The 27,589-nt window shown below is 38.4% G+C and overlaps 1 protein-coding gene across 1 annotated transcript in view; it reads left to right on the top strand.

Annotated features, from left to right (window-relative positions):
• Positions 1–23,987, top strand: part of KIF25 (kinesin family member 25) — a 33,677-nt gene extending 9,690 nt beyond the window's left edge. Inside the window, exons 7-15 of the mRNA XM_042888722.1 lie at positions 1,515–1,557; positions 5,749–5,816; positions 9,400–9,474; positions 12,991–13,140; positions 14,101–14,277; positions 18,152–18,303; positions 20,320–20,514; positions 22,513–22,668; positions 23,830–23,987. Coding sequence (XP_042744656.1) covers positions 1,515–1,557; positions 5,749–5,816; positions 9,400–9,474; positions 12,991–13,140; positions 14,101–14,277; positions 18,152–18,303; positions 20,320–20,514; positions 22,513–22,668; positions 23,830–23,987 — 1,174 coding nt within the window. The remainder of the gene's footprint in view (positions 1–1,514; positions 1,558–5,748; positions 5,817–9,399; positions 9,475–12,990; positions 13,141–14,100; positions 14,278–18,151; positions 18,304–20,319; positions 20,515–22,512; positions 22,669–23,829) is intronic.
• The last annotated feature ends 3,602 nt before the right edge of the window (positions 23,988–27,589 follow it).

Raw genomic sequence — 27,589 nt, forward strand, 5'->3', positions numbered from 1 at the left:
ATATATGAGAACAATGATGTCCTGTTTTGTTTTGTTTTGTTTTGTTTTTCTGTTTTCATATGTGTGGGAATACTGTGACAGAATCATTAAAAAAAAATACATATTCTTTCTTCTTTCTTCTGCTAACTTGGGATTAGCCAATCTTATCCCTTTGTCTAAAACTATCTCTACCTGAATAGGAAGACATAACAGTTGAACAATCCATGATTATCTGTGGTTTGGCAGAAGTAACACAGCTGTAGTCAATGTGGAGTACATTCACCATGCTGTACGAAGACTGGGATACAGTGATGTAATAGCAACTGTCAGAAATCGTCGGTAGAGATATGCTCTCAGCATTGCTGGGTTTTCTTGTTTGTTTGTTTGTTTTTTATAATGCTACAGAATGGATTTGCTGTCAGCACAAACACTGGTGGTTCTATTTCAGTATAATTTGGCTCTGCATCCCTAATTTATAATACACTTAGTGTAACTGAATTGTCAACACCACTCAAGATCCAAAGAGAAAAGAGGGATTAAGTGCAAGTATGTGTCATAACAAGCTGAATTCTCCATAGATGACTAACACGAAAGAAGGTAGGGACTGAAACATACACAAACAGAGAAAGAAGGGGAAAACTAGGTGGGTGGCTAAAAAACAGAAATATTATCATCTGACCTATCAGAACATGACTAATTTGGGAGTTTATTTTACTTTTTACTGACTTCTTTTTCTAAAAGAGTACGTACAGGGTTTTAATGTTTGTTCATATTTGGCAAATGTTTAGAAAAAATATTCAATTATTTTAATTAAAATAATGTAAAAATACCCAACAAGAAATTTCAAGGAGCCTAAAGGAGAAACCTGCATTAACCTGTACTCGATACACATGGGGAAGAACCAATGCTCTGTTTTTATTGCCGTGTGGAATAGAGTAGTTAGGTGCCAGCTCACAATGTAAAGCAGGGACAAACACAGAATTGTTAAGATGAACTTTTCTTAATATATAAAAAAAGAGATTTAATTAACACTTACTTGTAAAACTAGGGACTGATTCTGAAAACACGAGCATGCACGAGTGCATCTACACACCTCACATTCCCAGCCATTAGTTTTTGACTAGTAATGGATACAGAATTGCTTCTGACTGCATTCGCAGGGTCAGGACCAATTACCTACAAAGAAGCTGTTCTTCAGTTTAATGGACTAAAAAGGGAAAACCTCTTCCTACTATCTCACATTACCATCGCAAAACAATACAATGGTTTGCATGTGAAATATTCTTAATTGCTTTTTTTAAGGAGATTATTTTGGTTGATTGAACTATCATGATTTACAATTAAGTGTAGTTCTAGCCTGTTCATGGGTTACAGTAGTAATGGAATTATGAAAGGTGCTCTTTAGATAGATAACATGCCATTCATAGACATTTTGAGCCTTGACTTTCCTGAGCTAAATGTAACATTTAGGTTTGCAAGGTTTTTTGTTGTTGTTATTTTTACCCCTATTGATTTTTTTATTTTTTTCCTTGCAGGCACAGAAACTCTCTAGAAAATGTGGCATATGCCATTGATGATGTGAGTATATTTCATGGTGAAATTCAATAATGCCCTTACTGATGCTTGTAAAGAGATACAAAAAGGATATGTAAACCAGAGGTATAAAAATTAATAGGGCAGGGTGGCTTTTGTTTCCCAGTTGGTGCCCAGCTTTGTTCTCACATGGTGCAAAAGCAGGTGATCTGTGCTGTTTCCATCCTGACTCTTTGTAGTAATAATAGCTTGGAGTTTCTGCTGCTGCAAGAACCTGGGGCTTTGGTGTTTGCAGCAGTCAAACTGTTGCAGAATCCCCACAGTCAGTCCCTTTGAGCCACTTGCATTTATTCTAATCATTTCTAAATTATGGTAGGTCTTTCTCATTTTACTATGAGAGAACAACTAATGCATTTGCATGGAAATACGATATCTCAGCAACCACAGCAGCCTATGTGGTTCTGCAGTCAGGCATATGAAAGTCTTGGCTCGGATCCATCAGAGGAAGGAGAATGAGCATTGAGGTTGCAAATCCAGATGGTGTTACAGCATTAATTGTGGTCATTACCAAGATATAAAATTGGAGAAGACACAGTAGCATGAGCGAAGGTCAAAGTATTAAATCAGGTTTTAATTTTCATAGGCACCATAGTTCTTACACTGTTGCTGTATGGTGATTAGCCAAATTCTCTTAGTAGAGAGCTTAAAATATTGCTGAAGTGACCTAAGGTGTGTTATGCATTTAAATCTCCCAAATTAGAGCTTCATTAAGCAGATCTTGGTTGTATAAAGTGAACAATTAGAGAGATATATATGCAATTAGGGACTAATGGAGCATATGAAAAGTCAGCTAAGAATGAATAAATATGTCAGGAGATAACCAACAGGGATCTGCAATATCAGATGTAGTATTTCTGGATGCCACGATCCATTTATTGCACTATAAAATTACTCACCCGTTTCCAACCTGTGATTGTATGAAGATGAAATTAAGTTATATTTGGATTGTTTTTATATAGATATAGATATCTCATATTTACTGCATTTGTATTTTGATAGACAAAGCAGTGTGTGTTTGCCTATGCCAACAGGCATACAGTTTTAGTTTGTATGAAACAGTGATCAGGTACCCTTCAGTATGCTAACCTGTTGTCATGTTTGAAAGTCTGTATGAGATATTCTAGGAAAATAAGCATATGCATGGATGTAACTGTGAAATGAAATTTCCAAAACTATAGAATCTTTTAGGTTGAAAAAACCCTCTTTAAGATTTTCAAGTGTAAAGATACCATCTTCCTGACTTTGGAAAACGTAATACTGACTTGCAGTGCTTTATTGCTTTGCCTTGTCATTGATTTATTTATATTATTAAGATGCTTTCTAGTTCTGACTGAGCACCTTATGTATTTGTATTAATTTCTTCATATATATATGTGTGTATATATATATACGTATATATATATACATATATTAGAACTTTTTTAGCGTAAACTTGTGTGTGAGAATAAAGTACAATGGGTTTTTTACAAAAAAAAGCCAAACCAACCAACCAACCAAAAAAACCCAGCCACTTTAGGCTAATCTAACAGCAGTAAAGGAAAACAATATGCGTTGCCAATTTAATTTGCTTTTAACTGCTCTAGGTGCTGTGCTTGTGGCTAAGTTAAAGATGCAATTTTCAGATAAAATCATGAGGTTTCATTCATTCTAAATCTTCCAGCTGCAAAACACTCAAAGCTCGCATTTGTGGAAACGAGTTACCCATTTTCCAGAAGAGTATTTCTGATGTAGAGGAAGTTTTAGATGTATGTGAAGGAAGAGCCTTTGTAAGAAAGGTGCTGAGTTTATTCATTTTTCTATTTAAATTATGGCTGTTTTCCCCTCCACCTTTTTGGGGACAATGTTGTAATAGATCAGGTAGATACAGCATTAGTAGTTGGTTATATTATCACTCCCCAAGTGCTTGTCACCATCCTTATCTACAGGTTTCTTCCCCGTTACTTTCCCTGTACAGGAAGCCCTTTAGGCTGTCCTTGTCTACCTCAGTGCTGTGTCTGCCTTGCAGTGGCTCTGCTGTAGAGTGATGTCCTTCGGAAGGAGGGCAATAGCCTCCAACAGATATTCAATAACATGTGATGGGCAGTGATAATTATCACAGCTTGGTTTTGTGGCTATATGTCTATATCCGCTCATTTAGATTTGCCTCATTTAAAATTGTTTCTGTGCCTCACTGGTTTTCACTTACTGAAGAGCTCCCCAGGCTTGGGTGTCAGGACAACCTGCGAATGTTAATGAAATATTCATCTGTCATTTCAGTGATTCATGTTGCCCTTAAAAAACTCGGGGCAGGAGTATTCTGTGGCTCTAAGATGGAAAGAATTGTTCTTCAGTGTTTGTGTGATAGAGCTGTGGATTTCATGCTCTACTGACAGGGAAAGCTGATGAGGTTCCACAGCAGCTGCAGTGGATATGTAATGTAATGGATATGTAGGAAGGGAATCACAAATGCTTATGTGAAACTTCTGCCACTTAACAATGCTTTTGTTTCTGTATAGTGCAAAAAAAAAAAAAAAAAAAAATTTCTATCCCATTTCTAACATTTGTAGCAAAACCTTGTACTCATACCTGCCCTGTTGCTAAATTTGCCTACTGGAATGGATACATTAGTTCATGCTATAGCAAGTGTTGCCATCATTAGATTGATAATGATACACTTCTCCACAGAGAAGGAAACACTTGTAACTTAGAAGAGAAGCAAATTGATTTTTGTTAGCCCCCTGCATGCAGGAGGTACTGTTATTCAGTCGTTATTGGCTCAGTTCTTTACTACTTCACTCAGTGCCAATACTATGTGGGTCACTCCAAAAGTAATGCCTCCTATTAATTTCCACCAAAAGTGCAACAGATACAAAGAGCACAATAACACTAGTTGCTAGAGCAAATTCTCTATGAAGCTACAAAGATTGTTGTTCAACGTAGTCACCACCATTAACTGTGTGTTTTTGTTAGTGATGAACAAGAGCCTCCATAAAAATCTGCACCAGTGGAGATGACCCACTGTTTCTATGACCCACTGTTGTTCTGATGGCATTGTTGCTGAAATGCACCCCCCTCCACCTCACTGTGCTCACATCCACTGTTTGGTCTCCAGAAACACTCAGCAAGTGCCAGTGAATGTCAATGGGTGCCATTTTTTCTGCATGGAGGAATTTAGTGTCACACCTTTGCTTCATACGTGCTTCCATGTCAGACACCATTTTGTCAGACTGCCCCTCTTCTGCCATCTGTCACAGAGCAACAACATGTAATGGAGTATTGATGGGAAGCTTCAACCTCTACTGCCATACCACCAACATCCACCTCCGATGTCATGGACTGACAAAATAAAATAGGAGACATTACTTTCAGAGCATCCATCCTGGTTTGAGGGATGAAAGTTTAACAGCCTGCTTGTTGGAAGAACAGTAAAAATTTCAGCACTTCCATCAAATGCTGTAACATAAGCACAAGTTAGTAAGCTAGGAAACCTCACTGAAAGAGATGAAGTATTTTATGTGCTGAAGAGATTCCAACTGAGCTGTTGTAAGCACTCACACTTAATTCTTTACTTTTATCTACAGTTAAGCAAGATATGCCATGAGGAATTTGAAGGTCACACAACTTACTACTTAGGGCATTCCAGACTTCTGTAATTTCTTTGCTCATCATTCAAAGAGCTGCTGACACATTTGTCCAGGTTACAAAACTGGTATGTAATCCATTTGGAAAGTGGATTCTACTAAAAAAAAACATGGAAATCTGGCAATTGTGTGACTTCAGTTCTTTCTCACGGTTGCGGAATAACATGATATGCCAAGAAATTTGCATCTTCTGCCTCAATTCTAGGCACAAATATTTATGAAGACAATCTGAAAAGACAGCATGAAAACATGTCCTTACAATGGAAAAAAAAAAAAAAAAGAAGAAGAAATCTTTTTGCTGTTTATTTACCTGTAGTGGTGATTAGAGAGGTTGGATTTCTAGGTGTCTGAGTTTTCTGGGCACGTAAGAAGCTTAGGTAATTGTTTGGATCTTTCTTATGAAACGTGCATATTTCGTGTTGGTTGTTCGTTAATAATCTGAATGTGTTCTAAGATCCTTACTTGTGGTCTTGCTAATTCACCGCAGTGCAGCAAATGTTTCTGTTTTATACACACGTTTGTGACATTAACTGTAAGTATTTTGTTCTTCTTGTAGGAAACTGTCCTTGTAAAGTGTAGCCGTCCCGGTCATGCACCAATAAACAAGACTTTTCAATTTGAAAGGTGAGTAGACCCATGTAGCTGGAGCATTTGTGTAGTGAAGGACAATTTTTGTAGTCACTAGTTGAAAGGAAATATTCTTTAAAAAATAAAAATAAAATATAGGGAGAGAAAGAGAGAGGATAGTGGCATATTGAAGAAAGCTCCTCTGAGAGAATATCTGTGATGTGAGCACTTTCCTTGCAAGATGGCTGAAAACCCACATAAACAAACATGAGAGATTTTGAATGCAGGAGTAGGAGAGAAGGGTTTTAGTTGGTCTTTGTGCCTTATTAGACTTATTAAACTTGATTGAAAGTCAAATGCATCCAACATGTATTGTATGGTCTAAATTAATGCTCAGAGCCAGTTTCAGCTCAAGCTGCTGTAGGTTGGCCTAACGTTGCCAGTAACTTGCTTTCTTTGAGGTGTCCTTCCAAGAAGCTGCCTTTTTTCTGCTCGTGAAGCCTGAGGACTGCTGTTGTGTAGACTGCCAAATGACTGAAAATTCTTAAGATAACGCAAATCTTGGGGAAGCTTTACTCACCTCAAAGGTTACAGGACTCCCTTGCCACAAGGCACGTGCAACCTCTCACATGTTTGTGAAGTAATTCCTTTCACCCTCTCGCTGTGCCTAATGCAGACATACCAGTTGAAGTAAATGCAGAATAATGCTGGAATTCAGTTCCACAGAGCAACACAGTTAATGGTGTTGACACTGGACTCCAGAGCTGCTGTGACTCTGTACATGTGGTGCAGATCCTGATCATCAGGAAGCGAGTTAAAAAAAAAAATGTAAATCCCCTGAAGAATGCTGTTCTTGGGGAATGTTTTTTCAGTGTCCCAGAACAGCTCTTTTTTATAAACAGAAGAGCATATGGTTCTTATGAACTCAAAAATGTTTATTTTTTTAGCAACATTTTATGGAACTAATAAATGTCAAAATATTTGATTTCAGCTCAGGAAGAAAATTCCAGCTTTCAGCATGTTATGCTTTTATAATTTTATTGGTGAATCAGTTAGCAAAATAAAAAGAAGCCTGGAATTTTCAAGGTGAAATTAACATCAATCATTACACAGGGGCAAATCTGTCATCATTCTGATAAAAATAAATGGGCTTATGGAAATAGATTCACTGGATTTGCTGCATCTTTCATGGTCTCAGATAGCTAATTGTCTTCCATGCCTTTAGCCACTCTGATTACAGTGTAGCATAAACCAGTTGAAGCCAAACTGAAAATACTTCATTTCAGCGTTGGTAGAATTTGAAGCACGGGAGTTAAGGAGAGGCAGTAAAAAAACCTTTAGGAAGTTGAGTAAATATTTGGAGTAATTATTGTAACGTTGAACCCCATGCCTTTCCTCTGAACCGCTACACCTACCTGAACCTGGCATAGTGAGCTACAGCTATGCTGATTTGTGGTGAAAGCACAGCCCTCTAAAACTGGCTGAGTTTAGCTTTAGCTGTGGCTGGTGACAGCACTTGCAAAGAGCCAAAGCCCTAAGTTGCAACTGAAGACAAATTTTTAATGTTCTTATCTCATAAATACCTTTTAAGTTTGGTGGCTTGGTTGTTGTTGTTTTTGTTTTTTAATGCAGTAGCTCTGAGGGAGATGTTTTGCTGTGTTAAGAAAAAGGTATCATTCCAACACAAATTGAATTATAGCCTGGGTTGGTTAAAATACAGGATTTGTGCTAATGAATATTTCATTGATTGCAGATGATAAGTGAAGCAGAGAAAAGTGTCTGGAAGCGCTTTTGCTCTTGTACTGACCTTGAAGATGTTATGTGCAAAGCTTATAGAAGCATTTCCTTGTATGCATGCAAAGCAAGGATGGAGTATTGCTATTAGGTGCCTGTGTCCTCCCAGTAAGAACTGTGCCACATCTCTGCGTATTTGTTGGTTTCTCAGTTTAGCATGACAGCATGTCAGTGGAATGGCAAAACAAGCAGCATTTGTCCATCAAGCCAGAAAAGTGCTCATATCCTGATTAAAGAGAGTACATTTTCATACAGCTTACAATTAGACTGTGGAACACATTGCCACAGGATGTTACTCCAGGCCAAGAATTCAGAAACATGAAAAAGAAACTGAATGCTAATGCTAATCATTTTATATATTTTTTTTTTTTTTTTTTTGAAGCAAAGATTCAACTCATGTTTCAGCTTTGAGATCAGTTTGCAGCTCTATTATTAGGCAGAGATGAGTTACTCTGTGTCCCACCACCATAGTGTTTTTTACTTCTTCTTGCCATTGTCAGAAGCAAAATATTGAAGTGATTTGTGTTTAATTCTGCATCTGTTCATCAGCGATCCCTTGTACAGTCATATTTATGGAGAACACAAATACAAAATCTATGTTTGTGCAGTCTACGGACTGTAGTGATCAGATCCTGGTCTACATACAAAGAGCACTTTTGAATAAATGCTAAAGAGCCAACCATGTTCACCATTCAGTTAAACTTCTAGCATCATGTATTAAAGCCAAGGGTACCAGTATACTATATACACAGGAAAGTAACTACACTTTGTAATCTTTGCTGCTACCAAAATTCCTGTTATTTATTTGGCTATAAAAAAAAAAAAAGCACACACCACTGACTGGAAAACAGAGCTTAACAGAAAACAACAAGAAAAACATGGCAACAGAAAGACAGCAGAAGAGGAAGCTTTTTCCAAAGAAAAAGATTCATACCTCAAAATTTGTAAGTGTTGGCTATGATACTCATGTTGCAGATTTGCACCATCTTCTATAAGCCGCATTTGTTGGTGACTGTATTCTTGTGGAGGATACTTTTTTTGTATGCTAGAGAAGCAATGAATGAATTAGGATGCCTACGTTTTATAATCATAATTTCTTCCTTTTAATGATTTCTTATCTTCAGGTATTGAGGTTTATGTCTGAGAAAGTTGGAGGAAAACTTTCTTTTAAGAGCCCTGTGTTGCCTTCTTTGTTTTTTGAATGTGAAAAAATTTTTGCAGTGGTTTTACACGTAATTGTTTTGGCCCACAACTTATATTGGCATTGCACTTTTTCTAATAACTTAATCCATTTAATTGTCTTTCTTTCACTTTAAAACTTACTTGGAAGTATGCATCATGACTCCAAAAAAGCAGGAGCGATCCTTGGAGTTCTAATTTACAGTCTGCTGGACTGCAACACAAAAGGAAAACAACCAAAAAACTTCTTTGGTGAATTCTGACCTCTCTCCTGCTTCAAGATTCTTTTCTGTAACGTGCCAGAGGTACATCACACATTCCTAATCAACCTCTGGGACATGTTAATGCATCACTTTATTTTTCCCTCTAGCCAATTGAACAAAGTGGTGGCTCCCAAGGATGCTCAACTCTTCCTCATCACCTTTTGATTTCTTGCCGTAGGAAGTCAGGTTTAGAGCAGCAGTGAGAAGTGCTGGTCTGCCAGCTTCATATTGCCAAGCTAAATAGTTTTGGGTTTTTTTTAACTCAATCTGTAAGTGCTTTTGTCATAGAAATGTCAGCAGGGCACAAGCTTTATATCATAGGCCTACATTTTCCTTTGTTTGTGCTCCTCAATTATGCCAACGTACATACCTACATCTTTTCTTCACTGCACTTTGCTCCTCAGGGTTTACAGTGTTACTGAGACTCAAGACACAGTGTTTGCAGACGTGGCCCCTTTGCTAACATCTCTCCTGGACGGGTAAGTTAAAAGGTGGGAGTAAAAAAGCTAAATGGCAATTCTCTACTGAAATTCATTCCTCAAGAAGGGTTACTTAACAGAGGCTGTCCTGCTGTGTTCTAAAGCTTTTCAGCTCAGTTTTCTTGTTTTCTTTCTAATGAACACTGAGTGAAAATTGTTTCCCCATATAAAAAGAGAAAAAAGTGTTTACAAAAAGTAGCATGACAGACAAATTTGGGGGAAAAAAAAAAAATTAGTTTTTTTCCTCTCCTTTCTGGCAAATTTAAGCATTGCTTCTGATGGAGGATGCCATCTTTTTTTCTTTGCTGTGATCTGGTAGAACACTGAAGTTTCCAAGTAACTTTTTCATCCTGGTAGTTAAAAGCAGCCCAGAAGAGACATATCAGGGTGCTTTAAATACTGTGAAACTCCAGGCAACCATTCACACATGCCACAATAGGACCTAAGGGCTGTTTGGGGGCAAGAAGACACCTATTTGGCCCATAAGGCACTATTCTATTTTATCTATTTTATCTATTTTATTCATATATATTTTATAGTGTGAATGACCACAGTTGAGCAACCTTGGTATCACTAGGTTGGAGGAGTTTGGAAAAGTCCATATAACCACTGTTTTATCTCTCTAACTTTTCCTTTTGCAGTGAATGTAAGTTTGTTTTGGCTCAGTGCATTGCCTACATGTATTTGGACATATCTAAAAATACCTTGATCTGCTCTACTTGCCACTTTCTAATTTGCACAATGAAAGGATTCTATCCTAAAGTTGGGAATTTTATATTCATTTAGGAAATGTTCTGTTATTGAGAACAAAAAACTATCTTGTTCTTCTAAAAGTGGCATTTAAACAGAAGCAGATTTTCAGAGGACAGACTGCATACTAGCCATGTTTCTGAGCAGCATTCCCATTGTAAATGTGAAACAGACTCACTTGGTTGGAACCTTGAACCTTTTTTGCTGTTCCTGATTGTTTTGATCAGATCTCCAAAGTGGACTGGAACAACTTTAAGCTTAAGTAGGAAGGCGCGCTCCACTCCTTTTCTTTATTTTTCTTTTCTTTTTATTTTTTTAATGACTTGTTTCTTTTTCTTTTTCTTTTTTTTTTAGTATAAATATCCAGGGAGAAGAGATCATTCCATATGCAAAGCAGATAAAGTACATCAAGCTTCTGAGTTTTCAGTTAGCAATGCAGGGCCAGCAAGGAACTAAGATAACATTTTCTCTTTTTTCATAACATTGAAGATTCAACCTTATTTATTTTAAGGAAGGATAAATTTCTCCTTTAATTTCCATTAATAGTGATAACTTTCCTCCTAGGGATAACTTTCCAGTTTTGAACAGCCCTACTCTTTTCAGGAGAGCAGTATTGTGAAAGTGTTGGTAATCTAATTTGACAAGAAGATCTTTTCTAAACAATAATATAACTAATGAAGTAGTGTGGAAAAAGAGAAATGTTGGGGATACATAGGAGAATCATAAATAGAAAATTAGAAGCCTGAGGTTAGAAGTGGCTTCATGCTCTGTTTGAAATGGTTATGTTGGGAACAGAACATCAACAAAGTGAACTAAATAAATGTAAATTAGTCTTCTTTTGCTGCTTGTCCTCATGTTGAATCACCCAACAATGCATTCTCTCTTGTGTCTTCTTCAGATATAATACAGATCTGGATAGTTTCAGTTCCTTTGGACTTACCAAAATACCATTTTGACTTTGGCAGAGACACTGTCACTGGCTTTATTAATTATTTGTATCTTTACAATTACTAGCACCTGACTACTTAGCTTTTGATCATATCACCTGTATCTCGTCAGAACCATTTCGACTAATAGAAACTGTGAAGGGGAATTTAAGTATCTGCACTATATGGAAGTTGAAAGACTTCTGAGAAGACTTCCATTTTCTTTTTCCTATGGACAAAAGCCACTTGCAGACTTCTGGCTCCCTTTTTGGTTTCAGAGATCTCTCTCTGATTTTGAAGAGGCACTGGAAGGCTCAGGGAGCTAAGACTTGGCCAGGCAGTGTGCACTAGGGAGCTGAACTATGAAAATCACTCATTCTTAGCCTAGCTGAAGACTATCAAAATTATTGGAAGCTTTTCCATTGTCATAAATGCAAGCAGAATTATGTCTAAAGTGAGTACTTAGGGATATCCGTTCTTTCAGATTTACAGTTCCAATTTGTAACACATTTTGCTCTTTATTTTCAGTTACAATTCTCTCCTTTACTTTGTCATATCTATGTCTAGACTTCCAGTTTATACTCTTCGCATCCTAAAGATTAGGGGAAACTTTATCATAGGTTCACTGACTGCAGCTTTGACTCCACATTCCCAGCAGGGATATGAAGGAATTTGTTGCGTTGCCTACATTGCTTTCTAACAAAATAAAGCTTTATTAGTAATCCTCTAAAAGAATTGCTTCTAGATATGTTTAATACGCAAAAAAAAAAAAAAGAAAAAAAAAAAAAAAAAAAAAAAAAAAAAAAAAAAAAAAAAAGAAAGCACAACAGCCAAACAAAAAAAAAACCCTGCAAATATATTTCTCTGCAGTGGTAATATAAGGATTTGATGACCAAAAACCATACATCTAAAACAATTAGATGAGGGGTATTCATTGAAATTTGCTGGCATGTACTTGAAACAATATTTTTTGATATGAGGAAAAGCATCAGATAACCAAAAGCAGCTGTTCAGGTCTGCCACAGAGGAGCTAGAGCTTAAGCAGTACAATTTTGTTCTTTTCCAAGGAAGGAGCAAGCCTATTTTTTCAGCTCTGGCAGAGGAGAAAATCCAGCATACTGCAGAGCACTTCCAGTGCATGGAGTCTTCTGAAGTTATGTCTCTGAACTAATAAGAAAGATAAATAGATGTCCATTTTCACCTTCTATAGGTCCATAATGTAGCAGTTCCTCTCACCATTACTCCAGAGTAGCCTCCACATTTATGCTTCTATGGAAACTTATCCAATGCCTTTGGCTTAAGATTTGTGCCTTTTATTGCTAGAGCTGTCTAACCTTTTCCAGTGGTTGAGGGCTCTGACTGAGGACTTCATCTGAAAAGACTGTGAGAGCTGAAGAGTTTACTGCTCCCAGCTGTTAAGATGTTTGTGCTGCAGTCTGCAGCATAGCACTGTCAGACAAATCAAATGCAGCAGTGGTTTACTTTAAAATGCTGCACTGTAAACAGGAGTGGTTCAGGAGCTGATTAACAAGCAGCTCACCAGTGCATGAACTGGAAGTTGGACAGACAGGAGGTTTAACCTCATCAATCACTCCCAGCTAAGCATCCCTGTTTTTGTCAGTTACTTGCCCTTCAAATTTGCTTAAAAAATAAAACCTGTTTAGGGGATGTTATGAGCAGTACTTTAATTTGTCAGATTCTGAGAGCTCCAGAAGGAAAGCTACTGGTGTGGCATATATTTATCCTTTCAATTAGTGTTCCCAAGTTGTTAGACTCTAAACTTGGTACCTTTCCCAGTTTTGATAATGGTAAAATTAATGAAGGCCCTTTTGAATTTCAGGTACAATGTGTGTATTATGGCTTATGGGCAGACTGGAAGTGGGAAAACATACACAATGTTGGGACCACAGTTAGAAAAGAACCTTACGTTTGTGGATGAAGATGAATCGGAGCTTGGAATTATTCCTCGTGCTACCCAGGAACTGTTCAGGTAATATTGATCTGATAATATCAACCTAAGCAATGGATGCTTACAGACTTTTCACCTTAAACTTTACAGAAAGGATGAAATGTTTGTAATGTATTTATTGTTAGAGCTTTTAGCTTCACAGTTACTGTTTCTAGCATTTCTGGCTGCCATTTTGTATTTGAGATCTGACACTGATTTCTAACCTCTAGCTTAGCCTGTTTTAAGATTATGCAATTTCACTGTGTACATATGTCAGGCTTTCAGATTCCTATGACTTTTCAATATATTTCAGTTACAGTAGCACAAACTGAAAAGAAATTAAAAGAAGTCCTTACCAGTTTTGTGAAATGCACAGTTGAAATAGGTGAAAAAGATCCAGACTAGAACTCAGTCCCAAACAAATGGTAATTACATTTTAAACCATGATCTGTTTTCACTTTGAGAATGCTTCTCACCTAGATTTTTTTAGATGAACCTCATGTGTGAAATGAACTGATGTTGTATAATAGAAGAGCCCTTTGGTTTTTAGTCAGCTACGCTGATTTCTTTTGGAAAAAGGTGTAAGCTAAATTGAAAGAGCCAGTTTTGTATCAGAATAATGGTGTTTAGCTGATCATATGGAATCTCTTATCTGTTAATTGCTTGCACTCTGGCAGAATTATCATATCTTGAGCTCTGAATGCAGTCACCTTCAGCAGAGAAATAGCATGAAAAAACCTTGAGGGGGGAGTGGGATTAGAGGAGAAAAAAAATTGAAGCTGGCATTGCTGTTTGGAAAATGAATGTTTTGATTCTTCAGCTTAACATTAGCATCTGGGTGAGGCAAAGCTCTGATTGTTGATAATTAATAAGCAGTTTTATCAGAACGTTGATTAGATTACAATTAAAGAACAATTCTATTTTTACAGATTGTTCACTTGAGGTTTGATTTCAGCCTTTTCTGGTTTCATTCATTCGCTTTATTCTACTTTTATTCTCCAGACTTATTTCAGAAAAGCCACCAGAAAGTTACTGGGTTGAGGTTTCTGTTGTAGAAGTGTATAATAATGAAATTTTTGATCTTCTGGCCAAAGACAGTTGTGGAAAAGTATTTGGCATCAAACGTCACGTTGTCACAACCAGAGAAGGAAAGAGTGATGTTCCATTGCTTACATATGAGTGAGTACACAATTTCATCCTTATCATCCAGTCATGATTGAATGTTAACGTGATGCCTAGCTGTCCATAATGCCACTATAGACGTCAGAATTTGCTTCGAAACTGTGAGTCCTTAGCACATGCAAAAGAAAATATTGGATGCTTCCTTCTGCTTCCATTACCTCAGTCAATTATGCTGCAAATGTCAAAATACTTTCAGCATTAATAGTACAATTATTTTTGGTTAAAATTCTGCATTAGCAACTTTGATTCTTATTTACTCATCGTGATGGCAAAGGGAGACCTAAAGAAATTAAGGCTAAAGTTGTACTTACTTTGATTTTTTCTTGCATGTATGTCCTGAGTATTACAAAACTTTGTTCTAGTGCACACGGGAATAATTTTGGATGTTACATACATGTAGTGTTCAAAGAAATTCTTCTTAAATATAAAACCCCTTGGCTAATTAGATGACAAAAATATGGTGCTTATATCAATTTCTGCATTAACAAGAGTGAGTCTGTTTCAGATATTTTAGTAACAGATGTTTTGCTTATGTTGGTATTAAGTCAACATTAATGCTGCAGCATTAATTAATGCATTAATTAAGTCAGCACTTGTGACACTTGAGGGGAGAGACTGCCCAGTGGAATTAAGCTATTGGCCCGCTCTCTGTGAGTATCTAGAGTGTGAACAGATCCCAAAAGTGCACATTTCTGCTTGTGCACAACAGGGAGACATAGAAACTTAGAAAAAAATATTCTATTCTTTGGATAAATAAATAAATTTGTGAAAAGAAAAAAACTCACCCTAGTGACATGTTAAGTGCACTATGAGAGTGTTTTGTGTTTCCGGGGGAAGAATGATGTTTTTCTGCACTTCTCTATCAAGATGCTTGCCTCCTAGAAAACTATACTTCTCTAGGAGGAGTTGGAAGTCAGTTATGAAAAACATTTTCCTTGTCTCTGTGTTAAAACAAAATGCATCTTCAGTAGGAAGGCAGCACTTTTATCTTGTGGGACACAATCACGTAAGCAGTGATTGTTCACGTGAGTTCACACTGTTCTCTAAAAGCCTTGATAAAAATACAACAATGTTCTGGTGGGTCACGCAGACATACTTCTGTCCTACCTAGTGATATACACTGCATTTTCTGGCCATTGAGCTGCTCATAGAAAATGGAATGCCAGAGAAGTCAAAATGCCTTTCTTCACCCTGGGAACTATATAAATCTCCTTTCTTTCTATGAAATAATAATCACTGTAATACTGTTGGAGAGTTTAACATTTTTCTCTGGGGTATGTCTGCTCTTCTTGAGGTTAAATATGATTTCCAGACAAATTCTGCACCCTTGACTACACTCTGTACGCTTCGTAAGAGCATGGTATGAATTAAAAATGAACGGAGCTTGAAGTGATGAATCCTCTTGCCATCTCTGTTTGTATTATGCTGCATGGTGGGTTTCTCTCAGTTTGTGTTCTTGGATTTCCCCAGCTGTGGCTCTCCTCCAACTCTTAGCATCTGGTTAAGTCTCTGTCAGTAAAAAGAAAAACTCCTTCAGAAATGAGTGGTATGGAGCCTAACCTGTTTGTGCTGAATCTTTCTTGAAGAAGCTGATCTCCTTCTTTTGTCTAGAGAAGGAAAGAACAGTGTGACTCAGAAAAAAAAAAAACAACAAGTTAACATACTGTGGTATTGTAGAAATTAACTTTTTAATAATTCTTAATTATTGTATTTCAGCAATTAAGATGAAGTTCTGGATTAATTCCTAAAGAAAGCCTACGCGCTTTCCCCATGGAGATTTTTATAGTGTGCAAGTGACCCTTTTCTTTTCCTGGGCTTTGGGGAAGGGAGAGGTGAGGCATAGCTGGACTTGTGCCACAGAGAAAGAAGTTAGAATCTGCAGTAAGATTTCGTTTGTATTTCTAGTTCATAAAATTGATGCAGTATTTATCTCTCTCCATTTTAATTTATGGTAACAGAACCAGATGCCTGTAGCTAACCACCTCTTAAAAACATAATCAATAAATACTCTGTTAGAAAGCAAATATAAATTAGAATATGGGCTTGCATCTCAATTACAATGCAAGCAGCAAAGAAGTCCAATTCATAAACAAGCTATATTAATAATTACACAGAAAGGTTAATAAGAAAGAGCAAATCCAAACAAAAGGAACCACTGTATGAAGCCACCCAGCTGCCTGAAATCTAAAATAAACAGCTGATGCTTTGAATAAAAACACATCCTCATTTGTGATATTTCATCTAGAATATAGTGGCCTGCTGGATCTCACTGACTTACCATTAAAAAACAGTAGTTTCTTTCCTGCTAACATGTACATCCCCCTGCATCACAAAAACCTCAGTCTTTTTCTTCTTTTATGGCTTAGTTGACTTTGGAGAATGCTCAGCACCAAATTTTAACCTAACCATACTGGGGTTTCTCTTTGTAGAACGTGGTTCTGGCACGCATGGTACATACAGCCCAGTAAGGCAGGAGAGGCTATTACCCTCAGTCCTGCTGAGAAGCTACCACCACTGCAAGCATGCAGCACTGTGCTGGGGATGTTCTTTACCTCCAAAGTCAACTGCAGCTGCCTCGTGGGTGACCAGCACTAACTGCATGCCCTGAGGCTTATCTTTTGCAAACTCCAGTTAAAGCACAGCAGTCTATTGCCTGAAGTCTGTTGCAGTCATTTAGCTCCCGCAGCCATGTTTTGGAGTGTAACTGAGCTACACAGGGAACTGCTTTTAAGTGGCTGCTTCTCTTTAAGCGTGTATAGGTACAGGGAAGCCAGGTGTTTTTCTCTTCTTCAGATGCCTTTGGTATAGCTCTTTGCTTTCTCTGTACTTTTCCAGTATGGCTCTTCATAGCATGAACTGTATTTGTGCCTAGTATGTTTTTTGCTGAAATCAGACAAATCTAAGGCAAGATGGCCTTGTCTTTTATCATATGCTTGCTTTTGCTGACTGCAGTGATACGGGACCAAGGCTGTAGTGGGCAGTCTGTCACAAAGGGATTTAGGGATTCTGCTTTATTACAAGACTTTCAGTAACCAGGCTGGTATATGCAGCCATAATAATTTATATCCCCATTAAGAAACTAATGCTTAGGTGACGAAACTGGAGTGATTATTAAAGAAGGCAGTGACATGAAAGGAGAATAAAGGCAAATCTTGCATCATTTGTTTTTAACACTGCAAGCCTAGGAAAAATCATGGTGTTTTACTTAACCAGTTGATTTCTTTGTCAGATTTTCTCCCCTCCAATAGGTTATATAAGCAGTATATCTTTCAACTGGAAAAGAAAACTGATAGCATAAGATAAAATTGTTTATAAAAACTTACACTTGACCGTTCTGACACTACTGAGTTCTACTGTTTGGCAAATAGCAACTCCAGCATTTTATCAAGGATTCTGGATTTAATTCCAAGCATGAGCTGCAGTTTCCAAAGGTTCATAATTATTTTTTTCCCACTTAATGCTCTGCCTCCAAAAAGAAGCAGAAGCTACCTTAACATCAATTCCACATCTGTAAAACCAGAGATGTCAGAAATATGTAAATCTGTCTTTCCGTTTTTTTTCCCCCAGAGTGTGAAGAAGTAGAAATTTCAGTCACCCCCTAAAGCTGAGATACTGTATTTAAAGACCTACAAGGTTGGCAGGATGCTTCCTTCTTCCTCAGCACTTCCGTTGCTACATAACTCCTTATGAAAAAAGCCTATACAACAGCTCAAAACTGAGATTAGTTTTCAGAGGTAGAGTTAAGAATAGCACAGGGAGTTAGAAGACCAAGGAAGTGTAAAAGCTGAAATTCACATCTGAGCTGCCCGCTTTCTCATGTAATTTTTACTGTGAATCAGTTAAACCTTCTGCTTGTTTGTTTACTTCCTAGGACTGTTGCAGATGCATCTGAATTTTTGCACCTAGTTCTCAAAGGCCTACAGCTAAGAGTCAGGCACCCAACACTGGTGCATGCTCATTCCTCTCGTTCCCATCTGGTGGTTACATTGACCATAACCACAATTGTCTCTGGAGATAATTTTGGTAAGTAATACTAAAATACACCAGTTGTTTCTGAAAAACATTCTCTGGCCTGTGAGGCTTTCATATTGGTCTTTCTTCCTTTTCTCAGTGCTTAATACTTTCCCTCAGTTATTTTTCTTTACCTTCTAAATGCTGTCTTAAAAAACTGACTGGTTTGATTTCTCACTGCTAAGGATTTTCTTAGAGGCTTTCATAGAAAGCTCTCACTTCACATCTCTCGACTTACAGAGTCTTTGACATTTTATAGCATGAAATGGCTAATAAAGTAAATTTTATCAGTAAGATAAATACTCAAATAGAGTAGTTAAATCAGTTTATATGATGTATCATTTAATTATTCATCATAAATTTAAGGTAAATCTAACCATATCTTTTAGGGGTCAGCGTAAACTGTCAGTGGGAAATTTTCTTATTATTATTTTTTTTTTACCTGCTGCCTTGCAAAAAAGTCCCTTCCATTCAGAATGTCTTAAACTGTTAACAATAGGCCACTGTAGGAATAGAGAACATAGTCATCTTAGTATGGCTAATCCTGTACTTCTACTTTTCATTACCACACCAAGACTTACCAGTTTGTTGCTTTAGGAATAACTTTGGCTTTTGAGGGTTAACTTTGCTTTCTTTTGCTTATGTTGTAATTAGACTCTGTTTCCAGTGCCGTGGTCTGTCTCCTTCATACTCTCAAACAACAGTATGGTTCAAGAAAATGGAAAATATTTAACATTTTTTCCCCTAGATTGCTATCGGAAATTAAACCGACAATATTAGCAAAACAGAACAAACAGTGCCCTCACTTACCTGCTGCCCTTGCCAAAAGACACAATTGCTTCACAAGTTGCAGTTTTAACATTCCAGATGTTAGCTCTAGCCAGTTCCAGATTCTTGTCAATCAGGCAGATGTTACTTCTCAAACCACAGTGTTTGCACTGTAGCACAACAGCCGTCTTGTCTAGTCCAGGCTTCCCTTTGCCATTTCCACATTCAACACTATGACACCATATTGTCTGGCAACAGAAGACTACAGATATGTCTTAATTTATGGTGAATGCAGATGGAGGTGAGAAATAGAGAAAAAAGCAGCACTGCAAATGGGATCTCACTTGTAGCAGTGTGTAATATTTACAGTGACCAATTGTGGATCTAGGTGTAACTGTCATATCTCAAAAGTGGAGATCTAAAATCACTAAATATCGTGTTTTAAAGCCTGTGACTAGTTGTGCACAGAAAACTACAGAAGATTGATAGTTTTGTTGCAAATCTTCTAGCACTATGTTTCAGAAATGTCTGTTGTTTGAGGAGAGCAGTTACTTTGCTTCTTCATCTCAGACTAAGGATAAAGAACATCTATTTTTTAATTACACTGTCTGTCTCTGCAACCCAGTTCAGTCTGCTCTTTACTGAAGTTTTGCAGCTGTAAACTTTGTGTTATTGCAACTAGACTCTTAAGTCCTCTGAATAGATTATCCTGTCTCTGTTACTTTTAACAGACTGTGTGCCAGAAGGCCCTAAGCCCTGTCTTTACATCCTGCTAAGGACAAAACCGAAGAGGCAGGATGAACCTTTTCCCTTTTTCTTCTTTTACTTCAGAACACCATCAGAGAGTGTATTAAATGCTTAGAAACAAGGCTTTAGAGCTTATTGCTCCCAAATATCAAATAAGACATGAAAAAGCACCTCTTAATGTCTTTAGTGTATTCCTGTGTCTCGTCTCCCACACTGAAGTGTGAATGATGGGGATGTTACATACAGTACAATCTATAACAAGCCTTCTTACCAAAAGGTGTGATGGTTTTGATAACGAAAGCCTTAAACAAGACTGAAAAAGTCATACAGCCAGCCCATGCCATTGGTTCTGGATCATACAACATTTCAGTTAGAACAGCCCGAAAAAGCAAATATTGTACTCCCCATTGATAACCAATTTCCAGTGCCAGTGAAAAGCTGGAGATTTGGTGGTGTTTTTTTTAGCTTTTTAGGTTTGTTTTTATTTTTATTTTTTGTCCTCCAATCAAACAGGTACTTCATGTGAAGATGAACAAATCAATCAAAGACTGAATAAAGAGGTTTCCTGCACCTATCCACAAAAAAGAGACAGTAAATCTACCTCTTCTTCCAGAGCCTCTTCACCAGCACAACTTGAAGCAGCTGAGAAACTGAAGCAAGTCAAAACTAGGCTGCAGCTGGTAGATCTGGCTGGCAGTGAATGTGTAGGTAAGCAAACATGTCTGTTTATGACAAAGCTGTTAGAAATGGTGGGCATGGATCCTCCCAGATCTGAATTAAAACATTTCTCTTTAGCATTTTATGTATGTAGGGATACGTGCTACCCTGCTTTCACACAACAGATCCTGGCATAAAAGAAACACTGATGGCTGATTGTTCCAGTTTGAGGCTGGTATGGTTTTAACTGAAAAAGCCAATTGTATGCCTGAAAGAAACCCAGGGCATTTACCCCATCATGGGTGTATTATTGGTTCAGACTAGTTTTATTAGGCCCACTTTTCTATGCTGAAAATTACCAGGCCTTTGTACAGAAATGTTTAAAGTGCATAAATTATTTAAATACTACATTTCCGTAATAATTGATATCACTATTTTTCTGACTTACTGCGGAGAAAGTCTTGAAGGAAGTTAGTACTGAAAAGAAAACATTGTTTTTGTTGTTTCTTTAAAACGTTTTCTTCCTCCTCCCCTCTTCTACACACACAATAATTTCAGAAACTTGATTATTTCCTAAAGGGCAAGATTGCTTACCAAGAAAAGCCATGCAGCCAAATGTACCATTCCAGAAATAATGTTTTGATAACTGAACCAGTATTATGAAAGAGTCCTTTACATTACTGCCAAGAATTCTTGCTGTTCTTCACTGTTAAACTTTTGTTCTACAGAAAAGCCTAATATAATACAATATTTTTTTCATCTGCTCTGAGCACTGGAAATTGTTTGGTAAACATGTAATTGAGCAATACTGAGTGGGTTTGCTCTCTCAGTTCAACCAGGACAAACATTTACTTGGTTTAGGGCTCTGCAGGCTCACTTACACATCAGTATTAGATGTGGCCCAGCACATGTGGTAGACTAACCTCTGCATTGGTGGAGACTTGAAAATGCTGGACTTACTCTGATGAAAGGGAGGGACAGCTAACAATTCATAATTGTTTCAAAATGTAGACAAATAAGTGAGCAGAAGTACAGCAAACATCACACACACTGAAGCAACTGACCTTGATAGCTCTATAGCCATCCTGGGTCATTTACCTGAGTTACAAGACAAATGATCCATTTTTTAGCAAGCTCAGGTTCAGTTTGAGAACAGATACATACTTCATGGATGTTCAGCTGACCAAACACAGATCTTAGTAGTTTAAACTCTAGCCTCTTAGCAGTTCCCTATTTCAGAGTAATATCTACTGATTTAAGAGTCCCTCTTTAGCTTAGGAATTGCTGTAGAAACAGACCCAGTTAAAGCAGGTCTGAAACATTCTTTCTTTCATTGTCTACCCATGGCAGGGTTTTCCAAGCGGTTTTGCTCTGTTGAGGTTGCAGCACTTTCTAAAATTAATGCAACATGGCGTGTAGACAGCCTCCTTGCTTGAGGTCCATATAGTTAGTTACATACCAGCACGGTATAAGAGCATCAACCTGCTACAACAAATCTTACCATAAAGAACAGCATCTTACAGACCTACATAACCTCTCGAGCTACTACTCAACTCTGTTTCTGCAGCTCATGCTATCTGTGTCACTCTTGTTCCTCACAAGCAATACAGACTGGGCAGCTGTTACAAAAATGGTGGAACACAAAAGTCTTCTCTCCCAAGACACCGTGGACTGGTGTTTTGAAAGCCGGTGTTGTCTCATCTGATCTTTTGTTCTTCCTACTTCCTCAGTTTCCTATTCATGAAATATGTGGAGCCAAGGTGCATTGTACAACCGAAGAGACCAACTTCAACAGGAGATGCTATGGAGGTTCAGGCATTAAACCTTCTTTGACCATTCTCCAAAAGAATACAAATGCTGACCAATGTGTTGGCAGTCTGGGGTAAACAACCACTGCATCTTGCTTTTGGCATAGGTGGACTGAAAGGCAGAGTTTGCATTTTGAAAGCATTGTGTCAGAAGCAGACGTTACGACAACAGAATTTCTCACACGTTACATTTGAAGCATGTTTACTTACTTTTACCATTGCCTTTTCTGCACTGTATTAGGTATGTCTGGAGTGACAGGTGCAGCACTGAGAGAAACATCCTTCATCAACCGCAGCTTGTCTGCCCTAGCAGATGTCCTCGCAGCAATAGCAGAACAGCGATCTCACGTACCGTACCGAAACAGCAAACTTACGCATCTCCTCCAGGATTCTGTAGGTGAGGGACTATTCTGACATTTGTTTAATAATGGAGATTTCATCTCCCAATATTTTCCCTCCTTTGCCATGGAGAACTGGAGGATGATCCCATGCTGACACTCCTCTGTACCCCTGGTTTACAAGCTCTGGCGTCAGAGCAGCTTGAGTGCACTGCCGCTTTCCAGGGTTAAGAAGTATACTTGGAATAGTCACATCTCTAATAGGATAGCAAAGGGTAATGATTGCATCTCACTGGCATTTCATGCCACATACACTCTCAAGATAACTAATCTTCTACAGCGTTATCATGCAATTGCACATTCTGCACTGTAGCAGAAAGATCAAAGAGGAAGACTCCAGAAGATATGCCTGGTGCTATACTACAACTTCTTTTATACTTAACTCACCTCTTCTTTTCTAGCTTCTCATCTGTGCAGAAATGGTTTTAGGGCAAATGTAATTTCTGCAGTACAGTCAGAATAGTATCAATCCACGCAGTAGTCCATTTTTCTTCAGCCAGAAAGCATCAGCCCATATGCTTTCAGTCTCCAGCTTACGGTGACTGAAGTGACAGTTTTTTGGAGCTGCTGAAAGACTATCTACTTTTGCATGAACCTCTGTTTTTCCCTTATTGCTGTGGTCTATGCTGTGAAATGGGAAAGCCAAAGAAACAAGTCTAGGAGCTAAGCAGCTGTATGGGCACTGAGCCTGGTTTTAACTATGTCTTGCGTATGGCCTGGTGACACTGTTTAAATGAAATCCTGAAAGTGGGGCTTTCCTTGTTTGTTTACTCAGTCTCTGAACTTTTAATAAATGTGTTTTGCATTACTGTCATGAATGAGGCAAGCAAACGTCACATAAAGGAGACTGTGAATTTTCTAGAATTTGACAAAGTGTCGAGATCCATAACTACATGCAGGCTAACTGGTGATGTTATAAGGGAGAAGAAATATACATTACAAATTAGGAAATGTTTATTCTACTGGAACAAACATCATATCGTTAGATACAGGCTTCCTTTTAAGGACTTGCCTGTTTCCAACAGCCCTCTTCATGTCTTCTGTCTTGTGCAAGTGCAGTACATGCCAGTTGCTGTGTAGATTAGTACACAGCAGTGCTTAATTTACTGAAAGAAAATAATGAAAGTAATGACCACATTCTGTCTTTTTCTTGCTTCTAGGAGGTGATGCTAAACTGCTGGTGATGCTGTGCATCTCTCCCAGTCAGAAGTACTTAACAGAATCAATGCAGTCTTTGGGATTTGGAACTCGTGCTCGGCAAGTTCAGAGAGGACAAATCAAGAAAAGAAATCTCCCTGTGTTGAGTAAAACAAAATAAAACTTAAGATTCCTGTGGATTAAAGTGTTATTAATGAGTTCCTCAGACTGAAATATATATTGTTATCCTAAAGCTATTCTCTTAGATATCAACTGCCAGATAAAATAAGCAATCCTTGACATAGCATTAGTAAGCCATAAACCTGCTGATAATATTCTTGCTCCAAAGATAATAACAAGTATTGACAACAGCTACCAGCTGCGGTGGAATCGCATAGAAATAGATCAGGCTTTTTAAGAAAAGCTACTTCAGGGCATAGTTTTGGTGATGCATTTCCTTTAGACGAGTAGAAGTCAGTCAACAGACCTCCCCATTTAAGATGGCTCACTTCTGAAAGGCCAAAACTGCCCTCTGTTTTCTCAGTAGAAGACAGGAATCTGAATTACATTCCAGCGCTTCAAAGCAGCAAATGAAATACTTCCTCACAGCTTAGATTAAAATGAGACACATCATCATGGCTTTACATAATATCTGACTTGGTTGGGGCATACCTGTCAATGGGTGGGAATGTAAAGGAGTCCATCAGCTATACTGAACACAGTGCTGCTGTCAGATTTTAGGTAATGAAAAAATGGCACTAGTGAGACGGAGAAAAAGCATTAAGGCTCCAGCTGGTATCCCTCTGGAATGTAGCTTAGGAAGCAAATGAGGGGTTACACAGCTCTTTGAAAACACACTTATGTCAAATGGTTAGAGAAAATACCAGCTCTGTTGAGTTCACTGATGGGTACAAAATAAAAACAAAATAACATTAAGAAAAACCCCACAACTCTGACTGCTGAAGGACCCTGAGCTACAAATCTTAATGGCTCATAAGAATTAACTTGTACAACCATTTTAGTAGCAGCCTTCCTTGTTGTTTCATTTTCATTTCTGAAGTTAACCACATCACAACATTGAAGTTATTTGCATATTATAAATGCTTCCCATCCATCAAATGAATAAAACACCAAAAACTCAGTGCATGATAACTGTCATCCTCAAGAGGCTTTTACATTCATTCGCCAATACTGAAACAACAGGGTCTGTGAATGAATTTACACTGACAGAAGTTTCAAGGAAATTTAAGCAAGATGAGAAGTGGTTCTGAGATGAAAGCTGGGTTCATGTAACATCTGATGTGTAGAGGTCTCAGGATTCACTCTGAATTTTTACCTCCAGCCAGGACTCTCCTCTAGACTGAGAGAGGTCAGTGGTAGGTCACCACCAGAAAGCTTGAATTGCAGTGGCCTGCCCAAAAGGCTGAAGTTTATAGTACTCCTAGTCATTTAACCTTCATAAGCACAAATATTTACCCAGAGATTATATAGCATACTATTATTGGAATTTCACCCTTGAATATATAACAGCTGCTGCTGTGTTGCATGCAGTACTCTACTGCTCACAGCACTGGCATTACAGCTTGCAGAGCTGTAACACATTTTCCTAAAAAAAATACCATGATGGTAAACATCTCAACTTTAGCCAATTCCAGCAGTACAGAAGGACACAGGACCACGTAAAGTTCAATAGTCAATAAAGGAATCTCAGATAAGAAGGTGTCAGACTGAGGAATGTTGGCCTGTTAAATGAAATTTGGGAGCAGACAGCATCAAGCCTGCCTTAGTCTCATGACAACAACTACTAAATCAGCCAGGATTAGAGCTCTATAAGAGGTTAAGTGATGAGAGGAGGTTAGCTGAATCTATCACCACCCTGAAGTTCCTCAAATATTTTTGGGAATTTGGCACTAAAAGTTACTTGCAATGAACTGTGCTTTGTTTTCTGGAGCTGCTCTTCAAAACTTGGCATTTATTTACTATCTTGGTGATGGGGAAAGAAGAAAAAAACACAAAGCCATCAATCCTTGTTGTTAAAGCTGAGAACTAAAACCTTCAAATATCAGCAAATAACAAAAGTTTAAGTTTCTATACTAACACAAGCTCTGCCAAGCTGTGCATAGGCAGCATTCCCTATTCCCGTGTTCCTTGTCAGTGTAGTGTAGTACTCTGAGCTACACAATGAAGCATACAGGATATACAGGGCAGTGATGCTAATATTTTGATATAACAACTTGCAGTTTAGGAATTTTATAGGTTACAGAGAGTTGATCTCTCAATCCCACTATCAGCTTCAAGGCACTGAAGGAAAGAAGGGTAGAAGGTGCAAGGCTTCGCCCCAGCACCTGGAGTTTTGTTCTCTCACACCTCAGGCTGTCCCCTTGCTCACTGCAGCACACAGTGAGACAAGGCACTGCACAGCCCACCTATCTGTCCAACTGGGCATCAGATGCTCCTCTAGAATTCCTTCTGCCAGACCAAGTTCCAAGTCCTAATATCAACAAGTGTTTGTCTAGGTAGGGCGTACAAATATGCATATGCACAGACCTACACAGAGCCAGCAGAAGACTAGGCATAGAATCAGACAAAAGCCTTTACGATACAAGTCCAAAATAGGGCCCCAGAGTACATTTTCAGTAAGTTTACCATCACAGATGGGACTTACTTTCTCAGTTGTCACCCCCCTTGCAATCAGAGGAAACGGAGCGTTAGGACAGAGCCACTTCTGACAGTCTCCCCAGTGCAGCCAGGGAGTCCAAGCAATGCGTTCCAAGCCCTGACTCCCAGCTCACCACATCCGGCTACTCAAGGACCTGATTTCAAAAGGTATGCAACCACTGGGACATCTCGTTTATGTCAACCTCAGTTCCTACCTCCGTATCCAGTTCTGACATTACACTCTGCAGCTCTTGTCCAACACCCTTTCCCTCACCCCTTGCCCTGTCCCCAGTCACCTGCAAGGCCCAGCTCTATGCACAGCATGTCACATGGCAGCTGCTCCCCATTCATCCCACACAAGGATATTGTGCGGTGCCTACAGGGAATGCAGGGCAGCTCAAAGGATTCTGTGTCTGCAGACAAGCCACTGAACTTCCTTGTGGCCTAGGAATGCATTTGGACAAGTCTGAAACAAAACCTCAACCTATGCTGAAGTCAGAATATGATTAATTGATTTCATTTCCACTCGTAGCTTCATGCCTTGGCAGCAGCCACACCACAAAGAAAGGCTGCTCTTGGTTATAGCCAGGCTAGAGAAGCCATGACTAGCATTGGAAGGCTCACAAAAACGTTTAATTTGTTATTAAATAGTCATCACTGCCAAGTCCATTTGATGAAGCAGTTTTCCAAGCCTCTGCAGAAGGCACAGGCAGGACAAAGTGGTAATCAGAAAAGGCTCCCAGCTCCTGCTGAGGAGAACTAAGGACTTGTAGCCCCTTTTCCCCCTGTGGGAAGCAGCAATGTCTGCTGACAAAGAGCAGACAGCCCTGAGCACTGAATGTATCGCAGCCTGTCCCAAACTCAGTTCAGCTTTTGGGCAGTCTATAAAGACAGCCCTGGCCAGCCAAAAACAAAAGCCACGTACTACAGACAGGAGGGCAGAGGATGAGCTAATTGAAGGGCATGACCGAGGGAAATCATTGCACAGAAACTTATTATTTTCTTACTTTTTATAAAGTGAGGTTTTGTCTTGCAATACATTTACCTTTTTATTTAGTTTATATAAGAGATACAATAAAATTTGAGCTGATAACTCATCTTTGAGCTTCACTGCAAATCCCTCCT

Source organism: Lagopus leucura, unplaced genomic scaffold (genome assembly GCF_019238085.1).
Source record: "Lagopus leucura isolate 7727_CA_CO unplaced genomic scaffold, USGS_WTPT01 Super-Scaffold_73, whole genome shotgun sequence".
In the NCBI taxonomy this organism is placed as follows: domain Eukaryota; kingdom Metazoa; phylum Chordata; class Aves; order Galliformes; family Phasianidae; genus Lagopus; species Lagopus leucura.